Genomic DNA, 21013 nt, shown 5'->3' with positions numbered 1-21013 from the left:
TTTTGACCACCCTGTATATATTAGGTATATATGCGAAAGTGTTTGTTTACTTATTTGTTTGTCCTTCCTTCACGCCCTAATTAAGCAACCAATCGACTTGATTTTTGGTATAGAGATAGATGAAAGGAAAGAGAAAAACCTAAGAGTTTCCACGGGATTTTTAAAAACCTAAATCCAAGCGAATGAAGTCGCGGGTAGTAATAATAGATAAATAATAATTATTGTGAAAGTGTGGAAATTTGTTACTCCTTGATGATCTTTTATTCATACCCGGCACGCAAGACATTTCTGTACCAAATATAGATGATGCCCGCGACTTCAACCAGTGGATTACGGTTTTTAAAATCCTGTGGCCGAAATCTTTAATTTTCAGGGACTAAAAGTAGCCTATGACCATCCCTAGTTTGAAGACTTGTATTTTTCGTTAAAGTCGGTTAAACGATCGCAGGATAGCTTACAGAAGGACACATTTTCGCTTTTATAGTAGGGTTACAGAAGTATGGATTATTATTAAATAGCACTAGGTATATAGTTTTCATTCATTTATTTATTCATCCAGTCATAGAGTTTGCATTCTCAGGCTGAGAGTAAAGCTGCGTTAGTCGACGATGGTTTGATGTGATGAAATGATAGATAGGTACCTAAATAGGAGAGCATCTTTGACAAATAAAAGTAACGTATTGTCGGTATTTATTCCAAGTATTTATTATGAACGGTGGAGAGGTTTTCTGTGTAGTCAAATAAATCATTTTTGAACACCTGAGATATTTACCTACTTTAAGACCCTTTTTGTAGGTCTCATTTTCTCGCTTCAGTGGAATATGGAAATGAACGTTGTTTAAACCAGTGTGAAATGTTTTTACTTTTAACATCAAAAATCATGTTTAAAAGAGTAAACAAACCAGAAACATATTGATTCACTCAGGCACATACACTGAATGTTTATTAGGATTTTTTAAACAAACTTATCATTAATATATTATAATCATTATCATCATTATCAATCGATTGCCGGTTCACTACTGAGAACGGACATCTTCTCAGAATGAGAAGGTTTTCCTCATAGTATATCACACTGGCCAAGTGCAGATTGGCAGACTTTACACACTTCCTCACAATGTTTTCCTTCCCAGTTAAAACAAGTGTTTTTTTTTTTTTAAACTCACTCAACTCTGAAAAGTTAGGATGGAACCCCAGACCCCCGATAAGGATAAGGGGGCTGATACATACCCACTAGCAAACTAATATTATGATGTGTACATAAGTTTAGTACTTGTTCACGTTGGAAAGCGCGGGCGCGGCGGCGGGTGCGGGCCCGGAGAAGTGGCGAGTTCGTGTTCACATTAGCCGCCAGGCGTTTGCGCGAGTGTGACGTGTTGTCAGAGATTGTAAACATGGACGACGATCTTTTATTTTTAACCGAAAATTCATATCTAAAGTGGGAGATGTTAAAAATTAGAATTGGTGTGCACGAAATTAATAAAGAAAGAGAACAGTATGGTGAATTTCATACTTTATATAGTAATTTGAGAGAACATCCTTCAAGATTTTTTGGATATACCAGGATGACAGTCAACTGTTTTGATTACATATTGGATTCAATAAGGAGTGAGATTTCAAAAGTAGACACAAATTTTCATAAAAGCATAAAACCCGAAGAAAGACTATTTGTAACTATAAGGTGAGTTTAAAAAAAAAAAGAATTTTCGTAGTTAATTATATTTAAAGTTTAATTTCCATAATTTGATGTGTTATATTCGTAACTATTGTAACTATGGTAAGCCTGGGACGTGAAACTATTCATTTCATTCATAACAACTTCTGTAATTTTGTTTCTCGTACGTAATTTTTGCATAGGAGTAAACTCCTTCATGTACGGCAACAGACTTTTAAAAAATAACAGGTCTTCGCAATCTTGTTCTTGCCTTTCGCTGCTTTGCGACAGTTTAATTTGTAATAATTCCAACTTTTTCTTCTCTAATTCCATGAATTCCTGTCTTACATCTTGTGCACATTTACGTTTGGTGCTCGTATATTGTGTACTTGTAGATGAACCAGCTATTGACTGGGGAGTTGGGGACCGTTCATTATTATCACTACAGTTTCCATCAGCAGTTTCATCTAAATTGCCTTCATTTAATTCTGGGGTAACGTCATCTTTTATAAACTGCATCATTTGAAAATATGGCCACATTGAAGTGTTTTGATCAGTTCCAGCATCTCCAGAACGAGAAACCGGAATTTTTTTAAACTCTTTCATAAATTGGTCCCGAATATTCTTCCATTTTTTTCTTAAAGCCTTTTCTATAAAAATTAAATATTGTTTAGTGTTGATGCCTTATATAATTTTAGTAGGTATATAAAGTAATTAGTATAGATATATTTAAATTTTACGTAATAATTGTATTTTTTTTATATGTTTCAGATATCTTTCCACTGGGTTGGCATTTCGATCTTTGGCTTATAGCTTTCGTTTGGGTGTTAGTACAGTGTCTGAGATTGTTTATAGTACCTGTGAAGCTATTTGGAAAAAAAATTTGAATGTCCACATGCCACTGCCATCTGAAGACCAGCTTAAGCATATTTCTTCAGATTTTGAGAAAATGTGGAACTTTCCTAACTGCATTGGCAGCTTAGATGGTAAACATTGTAGAATTAAACGACCTAAACGATCAGGATCGGCATTTTTTAACTACAAGCATTATTTCTCTATTGTTTTGCAAGCTGTGGCTGATGCGAACAAAAGATTTTTAACTATTGAAGTGGGAGGTAGAGGAAAGCAAAGCGACGGCGGTACATTCAACGCCTCGTCCCTGAACCGGTTACTCGAAAGAGGCGCATTCAATATTCCAGAACCAAGAACATTACCCAATTCTAATATTACAGCTCCATATGTTATAGTAGCCGATGAAGCTTATCCTCTTAAAGAGTATCTTATGCGTCCATATCCACAAAGAACATTGAATCAAGAGAGAGAACATTTTAATAATAGATTGTCAAGAGCGAGAAAAACCGTGGAGTGTGCATTTGGAATTTTATGCAATAAATGGCGAGTTTTGTTAAAACCTATTGAAACTGATGTTAAACATGCACGCCTGATTATCAAAACCGCTTGCTTATTGCATAATATTGTAATTGATATAGATGGTTACAATTTCAATGATGAGTTAACAACTGAAACTCAGCACCAAAGGCGACAAACTGGAAGAAACAACAATCCATCAAATCGAGCTAAACAAATTCGGAGTTTATTCACGAAATATTTTTGGGAGAACAATCGTTTAATATATACGTCGCCATCTTTGTAATATATTTTTGTATCTTTTGTAGTCTGTCATAATATTCCTTTAGAAAAATAAAAAGTTAAAAATAGGTACCCACAATATTTCATTTACTCACCCTCCATTTCAGGAAACAATTCCGCAATTTCCTTCCATAGCTTATTGAGAATATTTCTGTTCATATGATGCCTGTGTTTGCTTTGCCAAATCGGAGTTCTAGCCTGAACAGCACTAATAAACTCTTCTGTATTGAAAGACATGATGGAGACGTGCTACCGTTTCTAGCGACAAGTTCATACTGGTTGAACTTACCTGACGTCGCGAGTGAATCGCGCGCTCCGCCGCTAGTTCGACGTAAACACACACAAACATCTCACGCGTTTGATATTGCCGCGAGCGGCGCGCGCGCGCCAGTCGCTAGCTTGCCCGCTACTTAGACCGCACGTGCGTTTCGTATGTGAACACTTGGATATTACGCCATATGTTTGATATTTCGTGACCGCGCCCGCCACCGCGCCCGCGAGTCAACGTGAATGACTACTAAATTACGTAACGATCGCACCTACCGTGGTAAGCTATTTTCATCCATTGAGAAGTACGGAAATCCATTCATGAAAATCTTCATTAGTATTTCACCTCATTTATATGAAACATAATTCATATAGCTTAACCAACCAATTAAATAAATATTATGCAAATTGGTTTGCCCAATTAAAAAATTATGTGTGAACATCGACGAAATATAATCACATCACACTAATAATATAAGGGCGAAAGTATGTGTATATGTTTGTTAATCTTTCACGCCAAAACTACTGGACGAATTTGGCTGAAATTTGGAATGGACATAGATTATACACTGGATTAATACATAGGCTACTTTTATCCCGGAATGTCAATGAGTTTTCACGGGATGTTTAAAACCCTATATCCACGGGAACCAAGTCGCGGGCATCAGCTAGTAAGTACATATATTCAAAAATATGTTAAGAACAATCTTGCTCTTTTCAAGCTGATTAAATAGTGAACATTTCGGACTTAATACCCATTTATTTAGTGGCCATAGTAGCATATTACGCGAACATTGTTGGTAAACCGTCATCCGATCTATCAGTCACATGCAACAGGTTCATTAGTTGTTTCCGACAGCTCACTTTAACTCGACGACCGCTAAGGAGGTAAATTAACCGCATCTAGCAATAGTACCCCTAGTACAGTAGGGTAGGGCTTCGTGTGAAATATTTGCGATGCATCGTCAGAGTAGGGATACCTACATATTGGTGTTCAAATTCGTTACTACTCAAGGAACAATCACTTACCTATTTTAACATAATCCTCTAGAGCCAGTCGTAAATCGTTACTTACAAGGTTTTGGATACACTATGGTTTTACAGGAAAATCAATCAATACGAACGAACCAAATTCGTCCGCGCAATAATACCACACCTGAGATCTTTCAACTTTAGTGACGCCACTGACGTTTCATAAAATGTTTATTTCGCTCAACAAAATAAAGAATAAAAATACAATTGATATTAAGACAAAATAACAAAAATAAAGTCTAAACTTAAAACTAGAAAACACATAGAACAATATTTTGTGTGTGAGCTAAATTATCACACGCAACCAGTGCATTACACAGGAGATGGACTCTACAGGTAGAGTAGTGCATTTTTACATTTACTGCATGTTTAGCCATAAACAAAAAGAAAAAAAAAGAAAAATAAACCGATTTTAATACCAATTAGCTTATTAGCTGCTAATGAGGACACAATGTGGAGTCACTACTAATCACGATAATATGAAGAGTGAACGGATTGGTGCGGCTAATTGGCACACATAATATCACACAATAATGACTAATAGTCACTATACGTAATAATATAATAGTGTTTGTGGTTATTGAATTCGGTTTTATTTATTTTTTATTTTACAAAATCAGAAACATAATAACTTAAACTTTATAAATAATATGTAAGTCAATGGCCCAATTCCGAAAATTAGATAATTAAAAGTTATTTAAGTATGCTCATAGAAGCGAATAGGACAAAATATTTTTTTAACCTTAAAATTCGGATCCCTAAATCACACAGCACAAAGCTATTTTTTTTATCCTTAACTTAAAATTTTTAGATTTCGGAAGCTATTAAAGTCGCTGTTTTTAGACCTATCAAATCAAACTATTTATTTTTTAAATATTTTGATTTGATAGTAACAATTGTTACTATACACTTTTTGAAAGTCAAGGTGATTTAACCCAAAGTTTAGAACTGTAGATAATATTAAGTAATGGTGATAGTTTAACGTCAACTTATTAAAAGAAAACTAAAAGCTATACAAGGGCTCCAAACACGCCGTCGCGTCTGTCAAGAATCCCACAAACTCAGTCGGGTATTCTTTTTATTATCACCATTTCACAATATCACTTATAAAGTTAAAACTATTAGAACTATCAAAGCTCATTCCCAAGCTTACTTTGAACTTGTTGAGAGGCATTTCCAATTTATGTCTTGTGGGAGCTTATTATAGATATGTAGGTAAGTATACCACAAACACAAACCACATTAATAATATTATAAATATGAAAGTGTGTTTGTCTGTCTGGTAGCTTTTCACGGCCCATTCGTTTGACTCCATAGGCTACTTTTTATCCCTGAAAATCGAACAGTTCGTGATTAAATTCGATTTTTAAAAAAGTATCATGGACGAAGTTGCGGGCACCATCTACTTAGTACAGAGATAACTTGCATTCTGGAGACGGATATAGACACTTTTCATCCCGGAAAATCAAGGAGTTCTCACGGACTTAAAATCCAAATCCATGCGGATAATTTGCGGGCATATCTAGTTATAAAAATATATTTCCTTAATTGTGAATTATGACACAATAAAGTAGCACATAAACCTTTAAATACTCGTAGCAGTGTATATTTTCAGATTTCATAATTCATTAGAAAATTAATGTCAAATCATAATTCAATGAAAATAATTAAGAGGAAAACCTATGCGAATGACATTGACGATTTCCCCTTCAAACTAGCAATTTTGACATGTCATGACCCTCTATTGACAATTAATCAAGCAGACATTTCAATCTGCGAAATTTACGCGGACTTTTAGTATTTTGACGTAGGAGGGTAAAAGATCCAGTACATGAACGAATAAGGACTACCCTGACTTTGACCTAAAATTAAGATATATGAGAATCGTTCTATATATAATTTTTATATATTTTTTTATCTGTGTCTATACACAGTAGGTATACACTCTTAAATTATTTAAATATCAAAAACGCAAAAAAATGCGTGGTATTAATTATTATAAATTATTTTATTTAACAAAAGGATAAATTGCCAGTAAATGAACTGGGAATTTCAGTGAATGAACGAACTCTATCTAGTGCATAAACTCTCGATTCCTATTAATAAATTCTTAAGTATATTTTCGCCTTGGAATTTTAAAAAAAATGTCAGATTTTCAGTTTTTGACTTATTGTATATTTTTTTCTACATTTTGCGCGATAAATCAAAAACTATTTTACATAATAATAATAAATAAAACCTGTTTTAGAATGTATAATAGAGCCCTTTCATATGATATTATCCCCTTTGGTATAGTTATCTTAGTTTGAAAGTCACCTAAATTTTCTGGAAAACAGTCCAAATGACTACAGAGAAAATGAAACTTAACGCCCTTGTTGCATCCAAGTCGCTGGAAGTGCAACATCAGCTACTGAATGTGTTAAGAGTAGTGAGAATAATATACCGTAACACAAGTGTCTGATGTTATCAGATTTGTTCCTTTGAGCCGAGAAGCCACATGTTCTGATGCTTTTTAGACAATCTAAGATCTCTCATTAAGTGATCCAAATAATTTTGATTGAATGGTCTAAGTTGAGATGTAAAAAAGTCACTACATCGTCACTACCTTCTGAAAGTTCTTGAAATGGTAGATTAGAGGTACTGGGTTGGGGCTGAGGTACAGATTTATCACCAGAAGTCAGAATCGTTCAAATTGCAGACTGCAAGTTACAATAGAGCCGCTTGGAACAATTTTTTTTGCTGTTTCTTCTGGTAATATTCACAACGCAGAAATAATAATCATCATGGTGTTTAGATGGTTTGCGCCAAATTATAAAATTTTTTTTTAGTAAAAGTAGTTAACTATTCTTATTTGCTCATAAACGCAACGAGGAAATACAGCTTCCACATATAAAAATTGGAGTCCAGGCCTTGCTGTTAGCTGCTAATGGGTTCTCAAAGTAGCCCGAGTATGCTTGTTTTACTGGGCACAAAAGGAAAGAATGAAAGGAGCTTACCCAGTACATCTTAAAAGATCCGTTATAGATACATGCATCCTGCCATGCCTTACCTATGCCAGCCAAACATGGGTCCAGACAAAGAATATAAAAAGAAATAGTGACTTGCTAAAGGGCGATGGCAAGGTGCATAAATTAAGCAAAAAATATTCAAAGTGAGAATTGAAGACATAAGAAAAAAGACAAAGCCTACAGACACCTTGAGACATGCCCTAAAACTGAAATGCAAATGGTCATATTGTATCGATTTTTACAGATGAAAAAAGGACAGGTAGGTAGACCGAAGACGCGTTGGTCTAATGCTATTGTGCAAATCGCGAGAGAAAATTAGCTTGATAGTACCAAAGACAGAGAGAAATGGGGATACCCAAGAGGGATCCATATCCAAGAAAGCAGAATACCAGAATAAATATAAAAAAAATTCAAAAGAAAAATAAAACCGACTTCAAAATCACAAACACTAAAAAGTAAAAAATAATTTAAGTTATTGTGGTTTTTGAAGTCGGTTTTATTTTTATTTTGAAAATTTTTTATTTCAAAATTTTTAGTGGCCCCACTGTACTATAATAATATGCCATGCCCAGCTAAAACCCTACTGTTTACTAAGCAATTACACTGATCGCGAGCAATTTGCTCTTATCCATTGAGGAGTTCTGTTCTCCATCTCAGAAGATATTCATCAGAACTTCATCAAATTTATATGGGACCACCTGCAAAGTATACCTAGCTTTTCAAAAAAAAAAAAAACCAGATCGGTCCAGGCGTCTTTGAGCAATCGGTGAACATACATTAAAAAAAAATTGAATTTGCTCTTATCCATTGAGGAGTTCTGTTCTCCATCTTCAAAGATATTCATCAGATCTTTACCAAATTTATATGGGACCACTTGCAAAGTATACCCTATCAAACAAAAAAAAAATCCAAATCGGTCCAGGCGTCTTTGAGTAATCGGGGAACATACATAAAAAAAAAGATACCAACGAATTCAGAACCTCTTCCTTTTTTTAAAGTCGGTTAAAAATATACTAAGATTTACTAACATGGTGTTATACCATAGAGTAGCAAACAGAGGCAAAGCTTCTAAGAAGCGAGCAAAATTTATAACTATTGGTAGGGCTGGCACTGGAGGATACAATTTAATTAACAATAGTTATTTGTTCAACAAGATGGTAAAGTTTGTTTTTGTTGTGATTGCCTAGTTTAAATATCGATCTTTAAATATCGATCGATAGATCTAAATATCGATTTTGAACGAAATCAGTCAATTTAGAAAGAATTATAAATGGTGCCAACTTTTTTAAATTTTGGTTACAGGTTCCTATTTTGTGATCCCAGGGAGCTCTAAATATCGATTTTGAACAAAATCGGTCAATTAACAAAGAATTTCAAAATGGCGTCGACTTTTTTAAATTTTGGTAACAGTTTCTTATTTCGTGATCCCAGGGAGCTCTAAATATCGATTTTGAACGAAATCGGTCAATTAACAAAGAATTTCAAAATGGCGTCGACTTTTTTAAATTTTGGTAACAGTTTCTTATTTCGTGATCCCAGGGAGCTCTAAATATCGATTTTGAACGAAATCGGTCAATTAACAAAGAATTTCAAAATGGCGTCGACTTTTTTAAATTTTGGTAACAGTTTCTTATTTCGTGATCCCAGGGAGCTCTAAATATCGATTTTGAACGAAATCGGTCAATTAACAAAGAATTTCAAAATGGCGTCGACTTTTTTAAATTTTGGTAACAGTTTCTTATTTCGTGATCCCAGGGAGCTCTAAATATCGATTTTGAACGAAATCGGTCAATTTACAAAGAATTTCAAAATGGCGTCGACTTTTTTAAATTTTGGTAACAGTTTCTTATTTCGTGATCCCAAGGAGCTCTAAATATCGATTTTGAACGAAATCGGTCAATTAACAAAGAATTTCAAAATGGCGTCGACTTTTTTAAATTTTGGTAACAGTTTCTTATTTCGTGATCCCAGGGAGCTCTAAATATCGATTTTGAACGAAATCGGTCAATTTACAAAGAATTTCAAAATGGCGTCGACTTTTTTAAATTTTGGTAACAGTTTCTTATTTTGTGATCCCAGGGAGCTCTAAATATCGATTTTGAACGAAATCGGTCAATTAACAAAGAATTTCAAAATGGCGTCGACTTTTTTAAATTTTGGTAACAGTTTCTTATTTCGTGATCCCAGGGAGCTCTAAATATCGATTTTGAACGAAATCGGTCAATTTACAAAGAATTTCAAAATGGCGTCGACTTTTTTAAATTTTGGTAACAGTTTCTTATTTCGTGATCCCAAGGAGCTCTAAATATCGATTTTGAACGAAATCGGTCAATTAACAAAGAATTTCAAAATGGCGTCGACTTTTTTAAATTTTGGTAACAGTTTCTTATTTCGTGATCCCAGGGAGCTCTAAATATCGATTTTGAACGAAATCGGTCAATTTACAAAGAATTTCAAAATGGCGTCGACTTTTTTAAATTTTGGTAACAGTTTCTTATTTTGTGATCCCAGGGAGCTCTAAATATCGATTTTGAACGAAATCGGTCAATTAACAAAGAATTTCAAAATGGCGTCGATTTTTTTAAATTTGGTAACAATATCCTGTTTTGTGATCCTAGGGATCCTCAGATATTGATTTTGAACAAAATCTATGACAGTTCAAGAAAATAGATTTTAAACACTATTTAAATTATTATCATTAACATTAAATTAAATGAAAACACGACGCGCGACGTGTACTGCAGCCCCTGAGCTTGAGCACAGGCCGAGCCGATATAAACCGATTTCTCTCCGTACGCGACGTAGCGCCTGTGCTCACGCACACACGCGCCTCAAGCTTGTAGTAGTGTACCTATCGTAGCGCGCTTGTATGAAGCTTTGACTCTGTTCGCTACTCATGTGGTTATACAACGCAATACCACACTAACAAACACTCGTACAAACATACAGACAAGTATATACTCACACACACTCACACACACACATGGACGCACGCACACGCACTTTTGAACGGTTTGAACGGAACACGGTTTTGAAATTGAAATTGAAAAAAGTGTAAGAATTTGTAAGAAAATATTTAAAAAAGGTATATCAGCCGGTTTTTTATTCCAGCTCTTAATACATGTAAAAACGTCCAATCTGTTCATTTACTTGAGCCTTTACCCTAGTACCTAATTATATCGACCGCCCCATATCAAAACAAAGTAAATGTCATTTTTCCGAAAATCGTTTTATGTCATAAGCCTAACTTTCATAGTATGTCCCGTTGTATTGTAAGGACACCCACATTAAAGTAAAGTTAAAAGCTAGTAAGTCGCTTTGACCATTTTAAAACATAGTAAGTCTATGAACTGGCTAGGTTTTTTATAGATTAATGCGCCTTACTAAGTTTTTCAAAGGAATTAGATTAAATAAAATAAATATCACCCATTATCTAAATACCATGTCAAAACAGTAAATACTTAATGATGCATTAAAACTTAAAAGTAAGATAGGAAAAGTCAATGACCTCTACATGTCAACTGTTAAATATGGCTTGCAAGGGAAATACTTTGCATACTTACATAATGTTTTTAAGGTTCCATATCTCAAAAGGAAACACGGGACCCTTATAGGATCACTTTGTTGTCTGTCTTTCTGTCCGTCTGTCGTGTCTGTCAAGAAAACCGATAGGGTATTTCCCGTTAACCTAGAATTATGGGCAGGTAGATAGGTCTCAACTCTCATAGCCCAAGTAAAGGAATAAATCCGAGAACAAATTTCGTGATTCTAGATCAACGGGAAGTACTGTATAGGTTTTCTTGACGGACGGACGGACAAATGGACAGACAACAAAGTGATCCTTTAAGAGCTCCGTTTTTCATTTTGAGGTACGGAACCCTAAAAAAGAAAGTGATGCACATCTAATGAATAAATGTGTAGGCCAGTCTTCACACTAAAATATTTAAACCCCTTTAATTTAAAAACTGTCATAGCCTAGTGGTTAGAACGTCCGCCTCCTAATCGAAGGTCGGGGGTTCGATCCTGGAATCACGCACTACTAACTTTTCAGTTATGTGCGTTTTAAGCAATTTAATATTGTATATCAAATCTTTGAAAAGAGCAACCGCCGAGTTTCTTGTTGAAGACTACGGCCTAAACTTCTCTTGAATTTAAACCACTTACTAGGTTTTGATCTGAGAAAGAAATTTGACATTAATTGACAAAATTGAGAGACCTAAGCTTGTATAAGAACACAGAAGTGTCATAATTCGTGTTCACTTTGCCTAACGTCTCTCGGAGAGCAGAGAGAGATTTAAACTGTTTCTTATAATCACTGGCCATATTTCAAATGCGAAAGTGTGTTTTTTGGTTTAATATTCAATCACGCTGCAACGGAGCAACCAGTCGACGTGGTTTTTTGCATGGATACATTTAAAGACCTTGAGAGTGACATCTCTCTCCGCATCGTATTCTTTATTGCTGAGGGTTGTGACCTCTTTCCATTATTCCTACATCTAATGGTAGGTTTTCTTGGGATAATAATGCGGTGGGTTCAAAGAGCCTACGGAACTCGACTAGAAAAACGAGATTTTGACTCTTAGTTTTAACGGTTATGAATTAGTTATTATTATCAGTGATAAAATTGATTAGGGCTGCCAGGTAAAATGACATTTATCTCGGAAAATCAAAGAGTTTCCACGAGATTTTTTCCAAGTTTGCGCTACTAAGTACATATATTATGAAGAGGAAAGGTTTGTTTGTTTGTTATCGATAAACTCTGAAACTACTGAACTACTTGCACTAAAGACATAATCATCAACATCAACCGACAGACGTCCACAGTGAACATAGGTCTTTAATAGGGTCTTCCACATGCTACGGGTTTGCGCCGCCTGAATCTTTGCGCTTGCGCTTGACGACAATCATGCTTTAAAGAAAGCAATGATGAGGTCCAAGTTGGAGCACGCTTACCTGGAAGATGCCTATTCACTCTTGGCTTGCAGGTATCTATGGTATATATGGCAGGAAACACGGCCGCCGAAATGGCGTTCCAACCTTTAGGCTCTCCCCATTGCCCGCAGCATGAATCTGAGCTTCCTTATGATGGTTATATTATGTACATATAATATCTCATAAGAAATCTCTAACACACAATCCAGCTAAGTAGGTCCAATTTCAAAAAAAGCTAGCTAGCCGACAAATCTAACTCAGTTAGGCAGCCTTCGGGAACCTTCGAGATGTCTCTCGTCCAAAATTCCTCAATGCTTGAAGACCAGTCTTTGAATAGTGCATGATGTCAGTGATGAAAAATGGATCCGAAATATAGGTCTTTTTTTGTACACAGGAAATGCCTGACGCATACCCCTCCGTCATGTGGGGCTTGCACCAAACTTGCACTACTACGAAATCCATTTCGGAACACGGCGCCCGAAACGAGGCGCGCTATCTCCTAAAAAACATAGGTATAATACCTATTTAGAACACTTACTATCTGTCATCATAATCTATGACAACCTCCGAGTATTTACCTGGTAAAACCGTAACTTTCGAATAAATTTTAGTATATAAGCAGGCTTCATTTAGAAATGAAAAAATCCCTATTTTATTTTTCAACGATTATAAACACAACTTTCATTCAAAAATAATAAGCTTAAATTCATTTTAAATAATATTTTGCGACGAAATGACGCGCGCAGTCCGTCCGCCATTAGAGTCCAGTGGACACTGAATTCCATAGAGCGCCTGCAAGAAAATAAATAGCACAGGAAGTTTTTTGGTTAGTTTTAGATTATTTAAGAAATGAAAAACATTTAGTATAAAACTAACAGTTCAAATTGATTGCTAAACCTAAACATATCATTTTCTGGAGGTTGGCTTCAAAGTATCAAGATGTTAAAGAAAATTTTTACAGAACAAGTTGCGAACAGCAATGTTTTCAACTTGTTTTTTTTTATTATTGGGATAATGTATACTAAATTAAAAAAGGCCCTTATAATCTTCACAAACTGAAGTTTTTAATTGCATGTATTTAATAGCTGTTAATGCTTTAGAAAAATAAACAATTTACTTCAAAGTACAGCATTTTTGCGATTTGTCAAATAGCAATTACCTTAAGGTATCATGAGGTTTAATTATATTAAATTTATGTAAGCCATCTCACCGTTATAGCCAGGTTGTGGCGAAGTAAAACACAATTAACCTTTTCTCAGAACATTATGGTTAGAGCTCTGCTCGTGTTCCGTAGTTTGAGTTCAGAGAAGCCCACGCAAATTCCCTTCGAAGTTCCAATCCTAAAGGAATTGAATGGAATCTCACTTAATAAGTTCATAGAATTTATTTGTTTTCTAAAATAAAAATCACTTATAAGGTTAGTAGTTACTTAATTATTTATCTCCATGTCTGACGTCATCACATACGAGTAACATAAATTCATTTTACATGATAGACTTGAAGCACCCACTAATGATATTTTAAGTACTAACGGAGCGAACTAGAGCACAGAATAATAGTACTACTAGAGCGAGGGAATTCTCGGTTTGATCCTGAATCGACGATATGTCAAATATTAGGCTATGGTGATGTAAAATCAAAAAAAAATTTGGCTACTTTAGGGCTACCTCCGTCAAATAGCTCCTGCATCAGTGGTCAAATGTACTAACAGCTGACGAAGGCTCGACGTTTTGTTAGAAGTTCCCTAACTGTCGTGAACTGTGGTAGGCTAACAACGCATTGTCAACTGCTGAGCACCGTCTATTTAGTGCTAATTCACTGAACGATAACTGACTGGGCTTTTGTTCACTCATCAGGCCAATTTGTAAGACATCAACGCCTCTAATATCTATATGCCACCCCTCTGAGTGTAGGCATTTATACCTACTAATAATAATTATTATAGATCTGCTAGCTAGATCGAACGCGAACGAAGTCATCGGGCATCAGCTAGCAGATCTATAATAATTATAGGTTTTTAAATAGGTATCCGGCGGGATAATTCATGAAAGGAGATTGCCCATTTTCTTAGGAGCTTTGGGCCCCCCCAATATAATTGTTATGTCACAATGGTTTTAATTTTATTTTGTAGACAAATAATTCCCTTTTTATATTCTGCAAACGATTTCCATTTATTCACCCTGGTTATAAAGAAATCTTATTTTTTATGTTGCTGATATTGAGGTTATATTTAATTCATACTTCTTCAAAATAAATGGATGTTTACGATTCTAACTGTAATTGTGGACATTTTAAGTGTAAAAAATATGAGAATGACAATGAGAATAAATCTTACTATCCTTGATAAAAGAAAATATTATTATGTTGCTGAAATTGAGGTTATATATAATAGATACTTCTTCAAAATGAATTGATTTTTACTATTCTAACTGTGATTATAATAAACCTTACTACTCTTGACAAAAGGTGAATTACCACTTCATTCCTACAATCCACCACCCACTTGGTGATGGATTGCAGCGGAACTTAGCTGGTGTTAAGTGTGGATGGGAATAACCTCGAACATACCTAAAGTAAACTCAACAATATAAAAGGTTAATTTATAAAAAAAAACAACATTAAATAAACAACATTTATTCGTCATAGAATATATTATCCAGGAATGATGCTGGGGCGCTTACCTCATTGAAGCGGCCCCAGCTTAAATACCACAATACAGACATGGTATGAGCGCAGCACCCTACTGTACGATTTCCCACTAAGCAACTGCAATAATAAGCAATGACACTCTCTAAAGAATTTGCCCTATTCTGTTCTTTACTTATCAGTAAATATGTGTAGTATGCCTTGTTGCTAACATGTCGTGATTTAATCCTGCCCCTGACTAAATAATTATTTTGGCCAAATATTAAGGGCAAATCTTCTTCTATTATTTCATTGCTTATTTCCACACTGTATGTACCATTTGCTCGCACATGCTCCCCATAATAGGACCTTGCCTGTTTTAAATGGTAAGATCCTAATGCAAATCTTTTTAAATCATTTAAAGTTAATCTTGGAAAATCATCTAAATGAGGAGCACTGCTATCAATGCTTTGGAAAATCGTACGCCTTCTGTTTATATGTTCCCTTTGAATAAATTCCGAAAGATAATTTGGCATATTCAATCTTGCCCGAGCAATATTAAGATACTCCACATGTTCCGGTCTGTCGTCAATTGTAGGGTGGAATTTATTCAAAAGGGAGCAAGCTATTTTAAAATCAACCATAAGGTGCCTTGACGCTCTATTAAAATATTCCTGCCGAAATAACTTAAAGTCTCTTTTTATTCTACCATTTACAACCTCAACAACCCACCGACACATTGTCACACATCTAGATTTATTAGCCTGTTCGGTGGTTAATTGGTGTTCATTTTCCAATAATGATTCAGGCATATAAGTTTTATAATTATATCTCTGTAATTGAGGAATCACATCCCTGAATCCTCTATCCAAAATAAACACATCACGGGGTCTAAAAAATGAGCGCATTGGACCATTTTCATTATCAAACAAAGCACTCATAATTGATGAATCATTTTGTGTCGCTTCATATGGTCCTACACACTCTAAAATATACCCATCACAACAAACAAACAAGAATGGTTTAACAAGATTAGCATATTTATGCAAACTATAAGTCCGTTTTTGGTACAAGTAATTACTGCTGCTTTGGACATAAACATATGTACCATCACATAAAACAATAGCAGGCTTAATATTTGAAGCCATGCTGGCATCCCCAAAAAATCCCTCTGGTATTGTCCTATTGCGTGATGCCACATTTTGGATGGATATGTGATTGATTCCTAAATATCTAGAAACAAACTGTACATTTAAACAATTTCTTACAATATTCATCTTTCTTTCTAAAGTAGATCTTGGTATTTTAAATAGTGTTGACAGCCTTTCATTGCTATCACCTGTTCTTAGTTTGACCAAAAATATACTAAGAGATACAGAAGGGTTTGGAAAATGATCATACAACATTGGAATACAGATCAATAGCTCATTAAATTGCTCTGCATTAAGTCCCAACCAATAATGGGCTAAATGTTGATCCATCGAGTTTATGTTACTAAAATCTATGTTTCTTTCTGCAGCTTGTTCCAGTCTTGAAAATATATCATCAATTTGATATCCAGTAAAATCTGAATGAGGGGTCTCAAGTTCATCCCATTGATGGCTGCGCAAATGATATTCACAGATTCTAGCTGTGAAGGGAATATATTTTTTGTATTGTATCAATAAAACTTCTTTTATAGCATTGGGCACTAAAAGGCGTTCCGTATTCTCACATCCAATAAACATACAACGACGAGAACTTGCAGAAACTCGTTTGTACTTTTGTGAATTAATTTTTGATTGTGTTCGGGGCAATTGTTGCTCTCGCGATGGTGGAACCATTTGAGGCAGTGGAGGTGGTTCAGGAATCACGGCATCTGGGATGTCAACTTCCATAGGGTCAGAAACCATTGGCTCCAGCAAGGGTCTGTTCATGTCATGAAGTGCTTGTCTTTGCACATTCCTTGTTGCAGCTTCCCAACAAGCACGATAAACGCGTTCCAAATGTCTGACCTAAAAAATAAGATTGATTACCATCTTTATTTTTTGTGTAATAATATCAAACATGCAATTTAAAACAGTAACTCTGCCATGTAAATAACACTTACATGATGAGCTGGAGTCCATCTTAAGATAAAGGTCCTTTGAGGACTGTCTTGAGAAACTTGGTGAGTTCTTCGACTTGCAATTGAGATTCCACATCCAAAACATACGTTTAGATGTCCAAGAGCAGGAGATACCTCTACTTGAGATGGAGTTGTGTTTGTTAGCCCGCGCTCTTGTAATAGCACTAAACATTCAATACATAGAATGTCATCAGAGGATACCTGAAAAGGTTTTATTTTATGAAAATCAGGGTAATGTTACACCATTGTATGTTTTTAGAAGTTTATTATTATAATATATAGAATGCATATTGGCTTTTGGATGATGTTGAATTATATTTCTTATAGACACTGCCCTACTTATCTGTCACGTATACACACACACACACATATATATAAGGTATCTAAGGAAATAGCTGCAAAGGTTACCTAGGCGGGTAAACATAAGTGTGTATGAGACAAAACTGTACAGTTTCTATGTACAAATGACACTTGTTTATCAAGTAAATATCCCCTCATAAATGCTACATAAAAACTAACTATGGTAGGTATTATACATTTAAAACCTATGATAAATAATAAATATAAAAGGTTATGTAAAAATGATGCACATTCAAACAGCCTGTAGTGTAGATATATACAGCTGAACATAGGCCTTCTTCTTCTTCTTCTTCTCTCTGGGCTGGTTTCCGCACTTAAACGTTTCCGTCTGTTGTGCGTGTGTTGCCCCTCCCCGCCGAAGTCTTCACTCCAGCCATCCAAGCTCGCTCCAGAAGCCAAGTAGACCGCCCAGGTTGCCGAGGACTTCATGGAGTGAGGTTGGGGAACCCAAATGGCGTTCTCGTTGTTCTGCCACGACCATGCACTCCAGGAGCACGTGCGTCGGCGTTTCATCGACCTCCATGCAGGCCCTGCACAGAGGACTGTCGGTAACACCTATAACGAAAAGGTGTTTGTTTAGTGGGCTGTGCCCTGTTATGAGTCCCACCACCTTCCTAAGTTTACCTTTGTCCAGGCGGAGTAGTTTGTTAGTTTGTCGTTGAACATAGGCCTTATCATAGACTACTAAATAGCGAATAGTTAAGGGATGTTCATGTAATTGTAAATCTTTTAAGGAACTTAATCATACTTACGATTGTAGGCGTTATCCAAGATCGTAGAATAATTAGCAATTGTTCGTCTAATTCTTCAATTGGTCGTCTTCGAAGATTAGGCGCCAAACTCAGAGAACAATTGACACATCTGCGTGAGAGTGGACGGTTAGCGCGATCTCGACCGGGTGTAGACATATTTAAAGTGTTTAAAAGAGTCCAATGCTCACTTAAAACTAGAATAAGAGTCTGATCGCTCACTTATCGCTCCACTCGATAGCAAATCGTAACGTAACAGAAGTTATTACGGAGGAATTTAAAAATTCAACTCAACGCAAAACAAACAGCACAAAACAATTGTAAGCAACAACCGGCCGGCTTTGACACTGCATGGTGTTGCTAGGTATAATTATTTTGTCAATCGATTATTGAAATCGATTTTATCAAGTTTTTTTTTAATTTATTATAGGTAAGCGCTTGACCACAATCACACCTGATGGAAAGTGATGATGTGTTCTAAGATTGATGTAGTCATAGTCAGACACATCTATTACAATATTGTAAAGTGTCACGAAAAAATAATAAACTGGATTCTACGATTTTACTCTACCTAGTTACTTAGACAAAAATGTTAATAGATTTATTTTTTTGTATAACGACATAATATAATGTTTAAATGGGTTTTTAATACGTACCTATCACGATACAAATGATGTTATTTTATTTGTCAATATTTTGAATCCCGAATTATGGGAGTTAAAATAAACAGCCACACATCATAGTTACCCATGAGCATGATGCAGTCACTAGACCTAGTTTGCCAATACAGACCACAGTGGCGACGGGTTAGAAACGTCAGGTCATGCATTAAAATAAGTTTAACATAGGTAGTTACATAAATAATATATTAATCAGTGTGCACACCAAATCGATTCTATACAAGTATTTTTCTTTCGATACCGAGTAACTATCGAAAGAATGATTCGATTCTAAAAATGCTCGGTATCGAAACAAAAGTATCGAGAGTAATTAATGTTATAATATAGGGTATCCCTAGGTTTGGTAGGCGGATGTACGTCAATTCAGTTGAATAATTATTTATTACATTTTTCAATGATAGAGTGAAAGAAAAGTCGTAATAAAATATATAATCGTAAAAAAATAAGACATTATTTTTAAATTAATTTAAGTTTTGACACGACGCCAAAAAGAGGGCCCGTTCACGGGCAATGTCTTTTATGTTAAGTAACAATCCAGACAATTAATTATATCTATCTATCGCGATATAGGCGGCTGTCCCAGTAAACTACGATAATACTGAGATTAAGTGTGAGCTGCTGCAATCTTTTCGTACTGACATCGACACCTAAACAGATTTTGCCTTGGACAATAGAATTGACACTTGATAAGCGATAAAAAATTACGAGTCCTCTAAGACTGCTCCATTTATTTTTGCCCGTTCTTTTTAAGAAAGTTTCGCTAGTAGGTAGGTAATATCAATACTTTACAACTTCAGCCTGTGGATGTCCACTTTTGGACCTAGGCCTTCTCTAAAGAGCGCCACAACACTCGATCCTCAGATTTCCTCATCCAAATATTCTTGAACAATAAAATATATCTTTTCAATAGAAGGTGCATAATATGATTTATGTTTTATTTCAGTCAACTAACTACCAATCTAAAATATGACATTATTAAAATAAAAACAGATTTTAATCATATTGTACGAAAATTCCTTTACCTTTCCACCTACATAAATATTATTCGATTAATTATTTATTTTAAAATAGAGTACATAAATGTTAAACGATACACGTATAAAGAAGATACTTATTTATAAATGTATTCATAAAAATAAGTGATGTTGTTCAAGTAGTACATTTTTATGTCTGTCGTATATTTTACTATGGGTGACTTTTTACGGCAAATTGAATGTGATCATTCATCACAGCCAAAGTGTTCTGACATGGCAGGTGTTTTATTGCTGTTTTACTTAGGTGCATGTTCCATCTGTTGTACAGTATGTATTTACTCATACGTATGTTAGGTACGTCATATTAATTTTGTTACTTTTATTTAGTTAATTTTGTGATATATACCTAGATATAAATTATGGCATGTAGATATCAAAAGTGTAACCCGAACTTATCGAAGATATTTTTGCGTCTTGTTCTTTCTACGCCTTTTGATACAATAGACAGACGTGATCTATCGGTTTGTACGTAGGTACTTACTGAAATATATTATTGTATCAACCTACAGTCTACACAAACGACGACGTCACGGATTAGTAGTTAGTAAAGCGACCATGCAATTTGTACCTGGTAGGTTTAGCATCAATGCAATACTGAATAATAGGTTGGAATTAACAGTGTTTTCAATCAATTAAGCTTCAGAATGTGTGTCGAGGAACGTAGATATATATACAGGATGTTTGGTAATTTGTATATAAGGACGACACGTACCCATGCAACTTTGATCTGATAAATACAATGCTGAAGTATAATGACCAAATAAAATTATAAAAATTTCCATACAAAATTAAAAAAAAAATTATGTCAAAGTTAAGGCCATCTTTAGATAGGCCAAGGCCAACGATCTCAGTGAGTTAGGGCACGTTAGGGCCATGAAAACTTGGACATTAAAAAAAAAAAAAAAAAATTGTATG

General features: G+C 35.1%; 4 protein-coding genes across 6 annotated transcripts in view; 2 read left to right on the top strand and 2 right to left on the bottom strand.

Annotated features, from left to right (window-relative positions):
* The window catches only part of LOC123870138, a 111380-nt gene that overhangs the window by 54176 nt on the left and 36191 nt on the right, over positions 1 to 21013 (top strand). The gene's annotated exons all lie outside the window — the stretch shown is intronic.
* LOC123870131 (protein ALP1-like) lies at positions 1273 to 3376 on the top strand. 2 transcript variants are annotated; one of them, XM_045913306.1, is made up of 3 exons: positions 1273 to 1681; positions 2426 to 2950; positions 2996 to 3376. In XM_045913306.1, the coding sequence occupies exons 1-3, from the start codon at positions 1395 to 1397 to the stop codon at positions 3306 to 3308; spliced, it is 1125 nt and encodes a 374-aa protein (XP_045769262.1). In that variant the 5' UTR covers positions 1273 to 1394; the 3' UTR covers positions 3309 to 3376. The 2 variants fall into 2 exon arrangements, with proteins under 2 accessions (XP_045769262.1, XP_045769261.1); XM_045913305.1 differs by having other exon boundaries at positions 2426 to 3376.
* The window catches only part of LOC123870135, a 275095-nt gene continuing 255794 nt past the window's right edge, over positions 1713 to 21013 (bottom strand). The window contains exons 3-4 of one of the 2 annotated variants that reach the window (XM_045913311.1): positions 3400 to 3713; positions 1713 to 2304 (exon numbers count right to left, since the gene is read on the bottom strand). The gene's annotated coding sequence lies outside the window, so the exon portion shown is untranslated. Of the gene's footprint in view, positions 3714 to 21013 lie in introns of both variants that reach the window. The other variant, XM_045913310.1, reaches the window with a different exon arrangement.
* On the bottom strand, positions 17154 to 18543 carry LOC123870139. Its single transcript, XM_045913315.1, has 3 exons — positions 18388 to 18543; positions 17258 to 17476; positions 17154 to 17186 (listed from the first exon to the last, which is right to left on the bottom strand). The coding sequence occupies exons 1-3, from the start codon at positions 18541 to 18543 to the stop codon at positions 17163 to 17165; spliced, it is 399 nt and encodes a 132-aa protein (XP_045769271.1). The 3' UTR covers positions 17154 to 17162.

The sequence above is a fragment of the Maniola jurtina genome, chromosome 12, assembly GCF_905333055.1.
Source record: "Maniola jurtina chromosome 12, ilManJurt1.1, whole genome shotgun sequence".
NCBI classification, from domain to species: domain Eukaryota; kingdom Metazoa; phylum Arthropoda; class Insecta; order Lepidoptera; family Nymphalidae; genus Maniola; species Maniola jurtina.
This window is presented reverse-complemented; position numbering and strand designations above follow the sequence as displayed.

Coding starts and splice junctions, on each gene's coding strand:
- LOC123870131 (XM_045913305.1), top strand. CDS start 1,395: ATGGACGACGATCTTTTATTTTTAACCGAAAATTCATATCTAAAGTGG. Junction 1,682..2,425: donor AGACTATTTGTAACTATAAG/GTGAGTTTAAAA, acceptor TATATGTTTCAG/ATATCTTTCCACTGGGTTGG.
- LOC123870139 (XM_045913315.1), bottom strand. CDS start 18,543: ATGTCTACACCCGGTCGAGATCGCGCTAACCGTCCACTCTCACGCAGA. Junction 17,477..18,387: donor CTTGGATAACGCCTACAATC/GTAAGTATGATT, acceptor AAACCTTTTCAG/GTATCCTCTGATGACATTCT. Junction 17,187..17,257: donor GATGGACTCCAGCTCATCAT/GTAAGTGTTATT, acceptor CAAAAAATAAAG/ATGGTAATCAATCTTATTTT.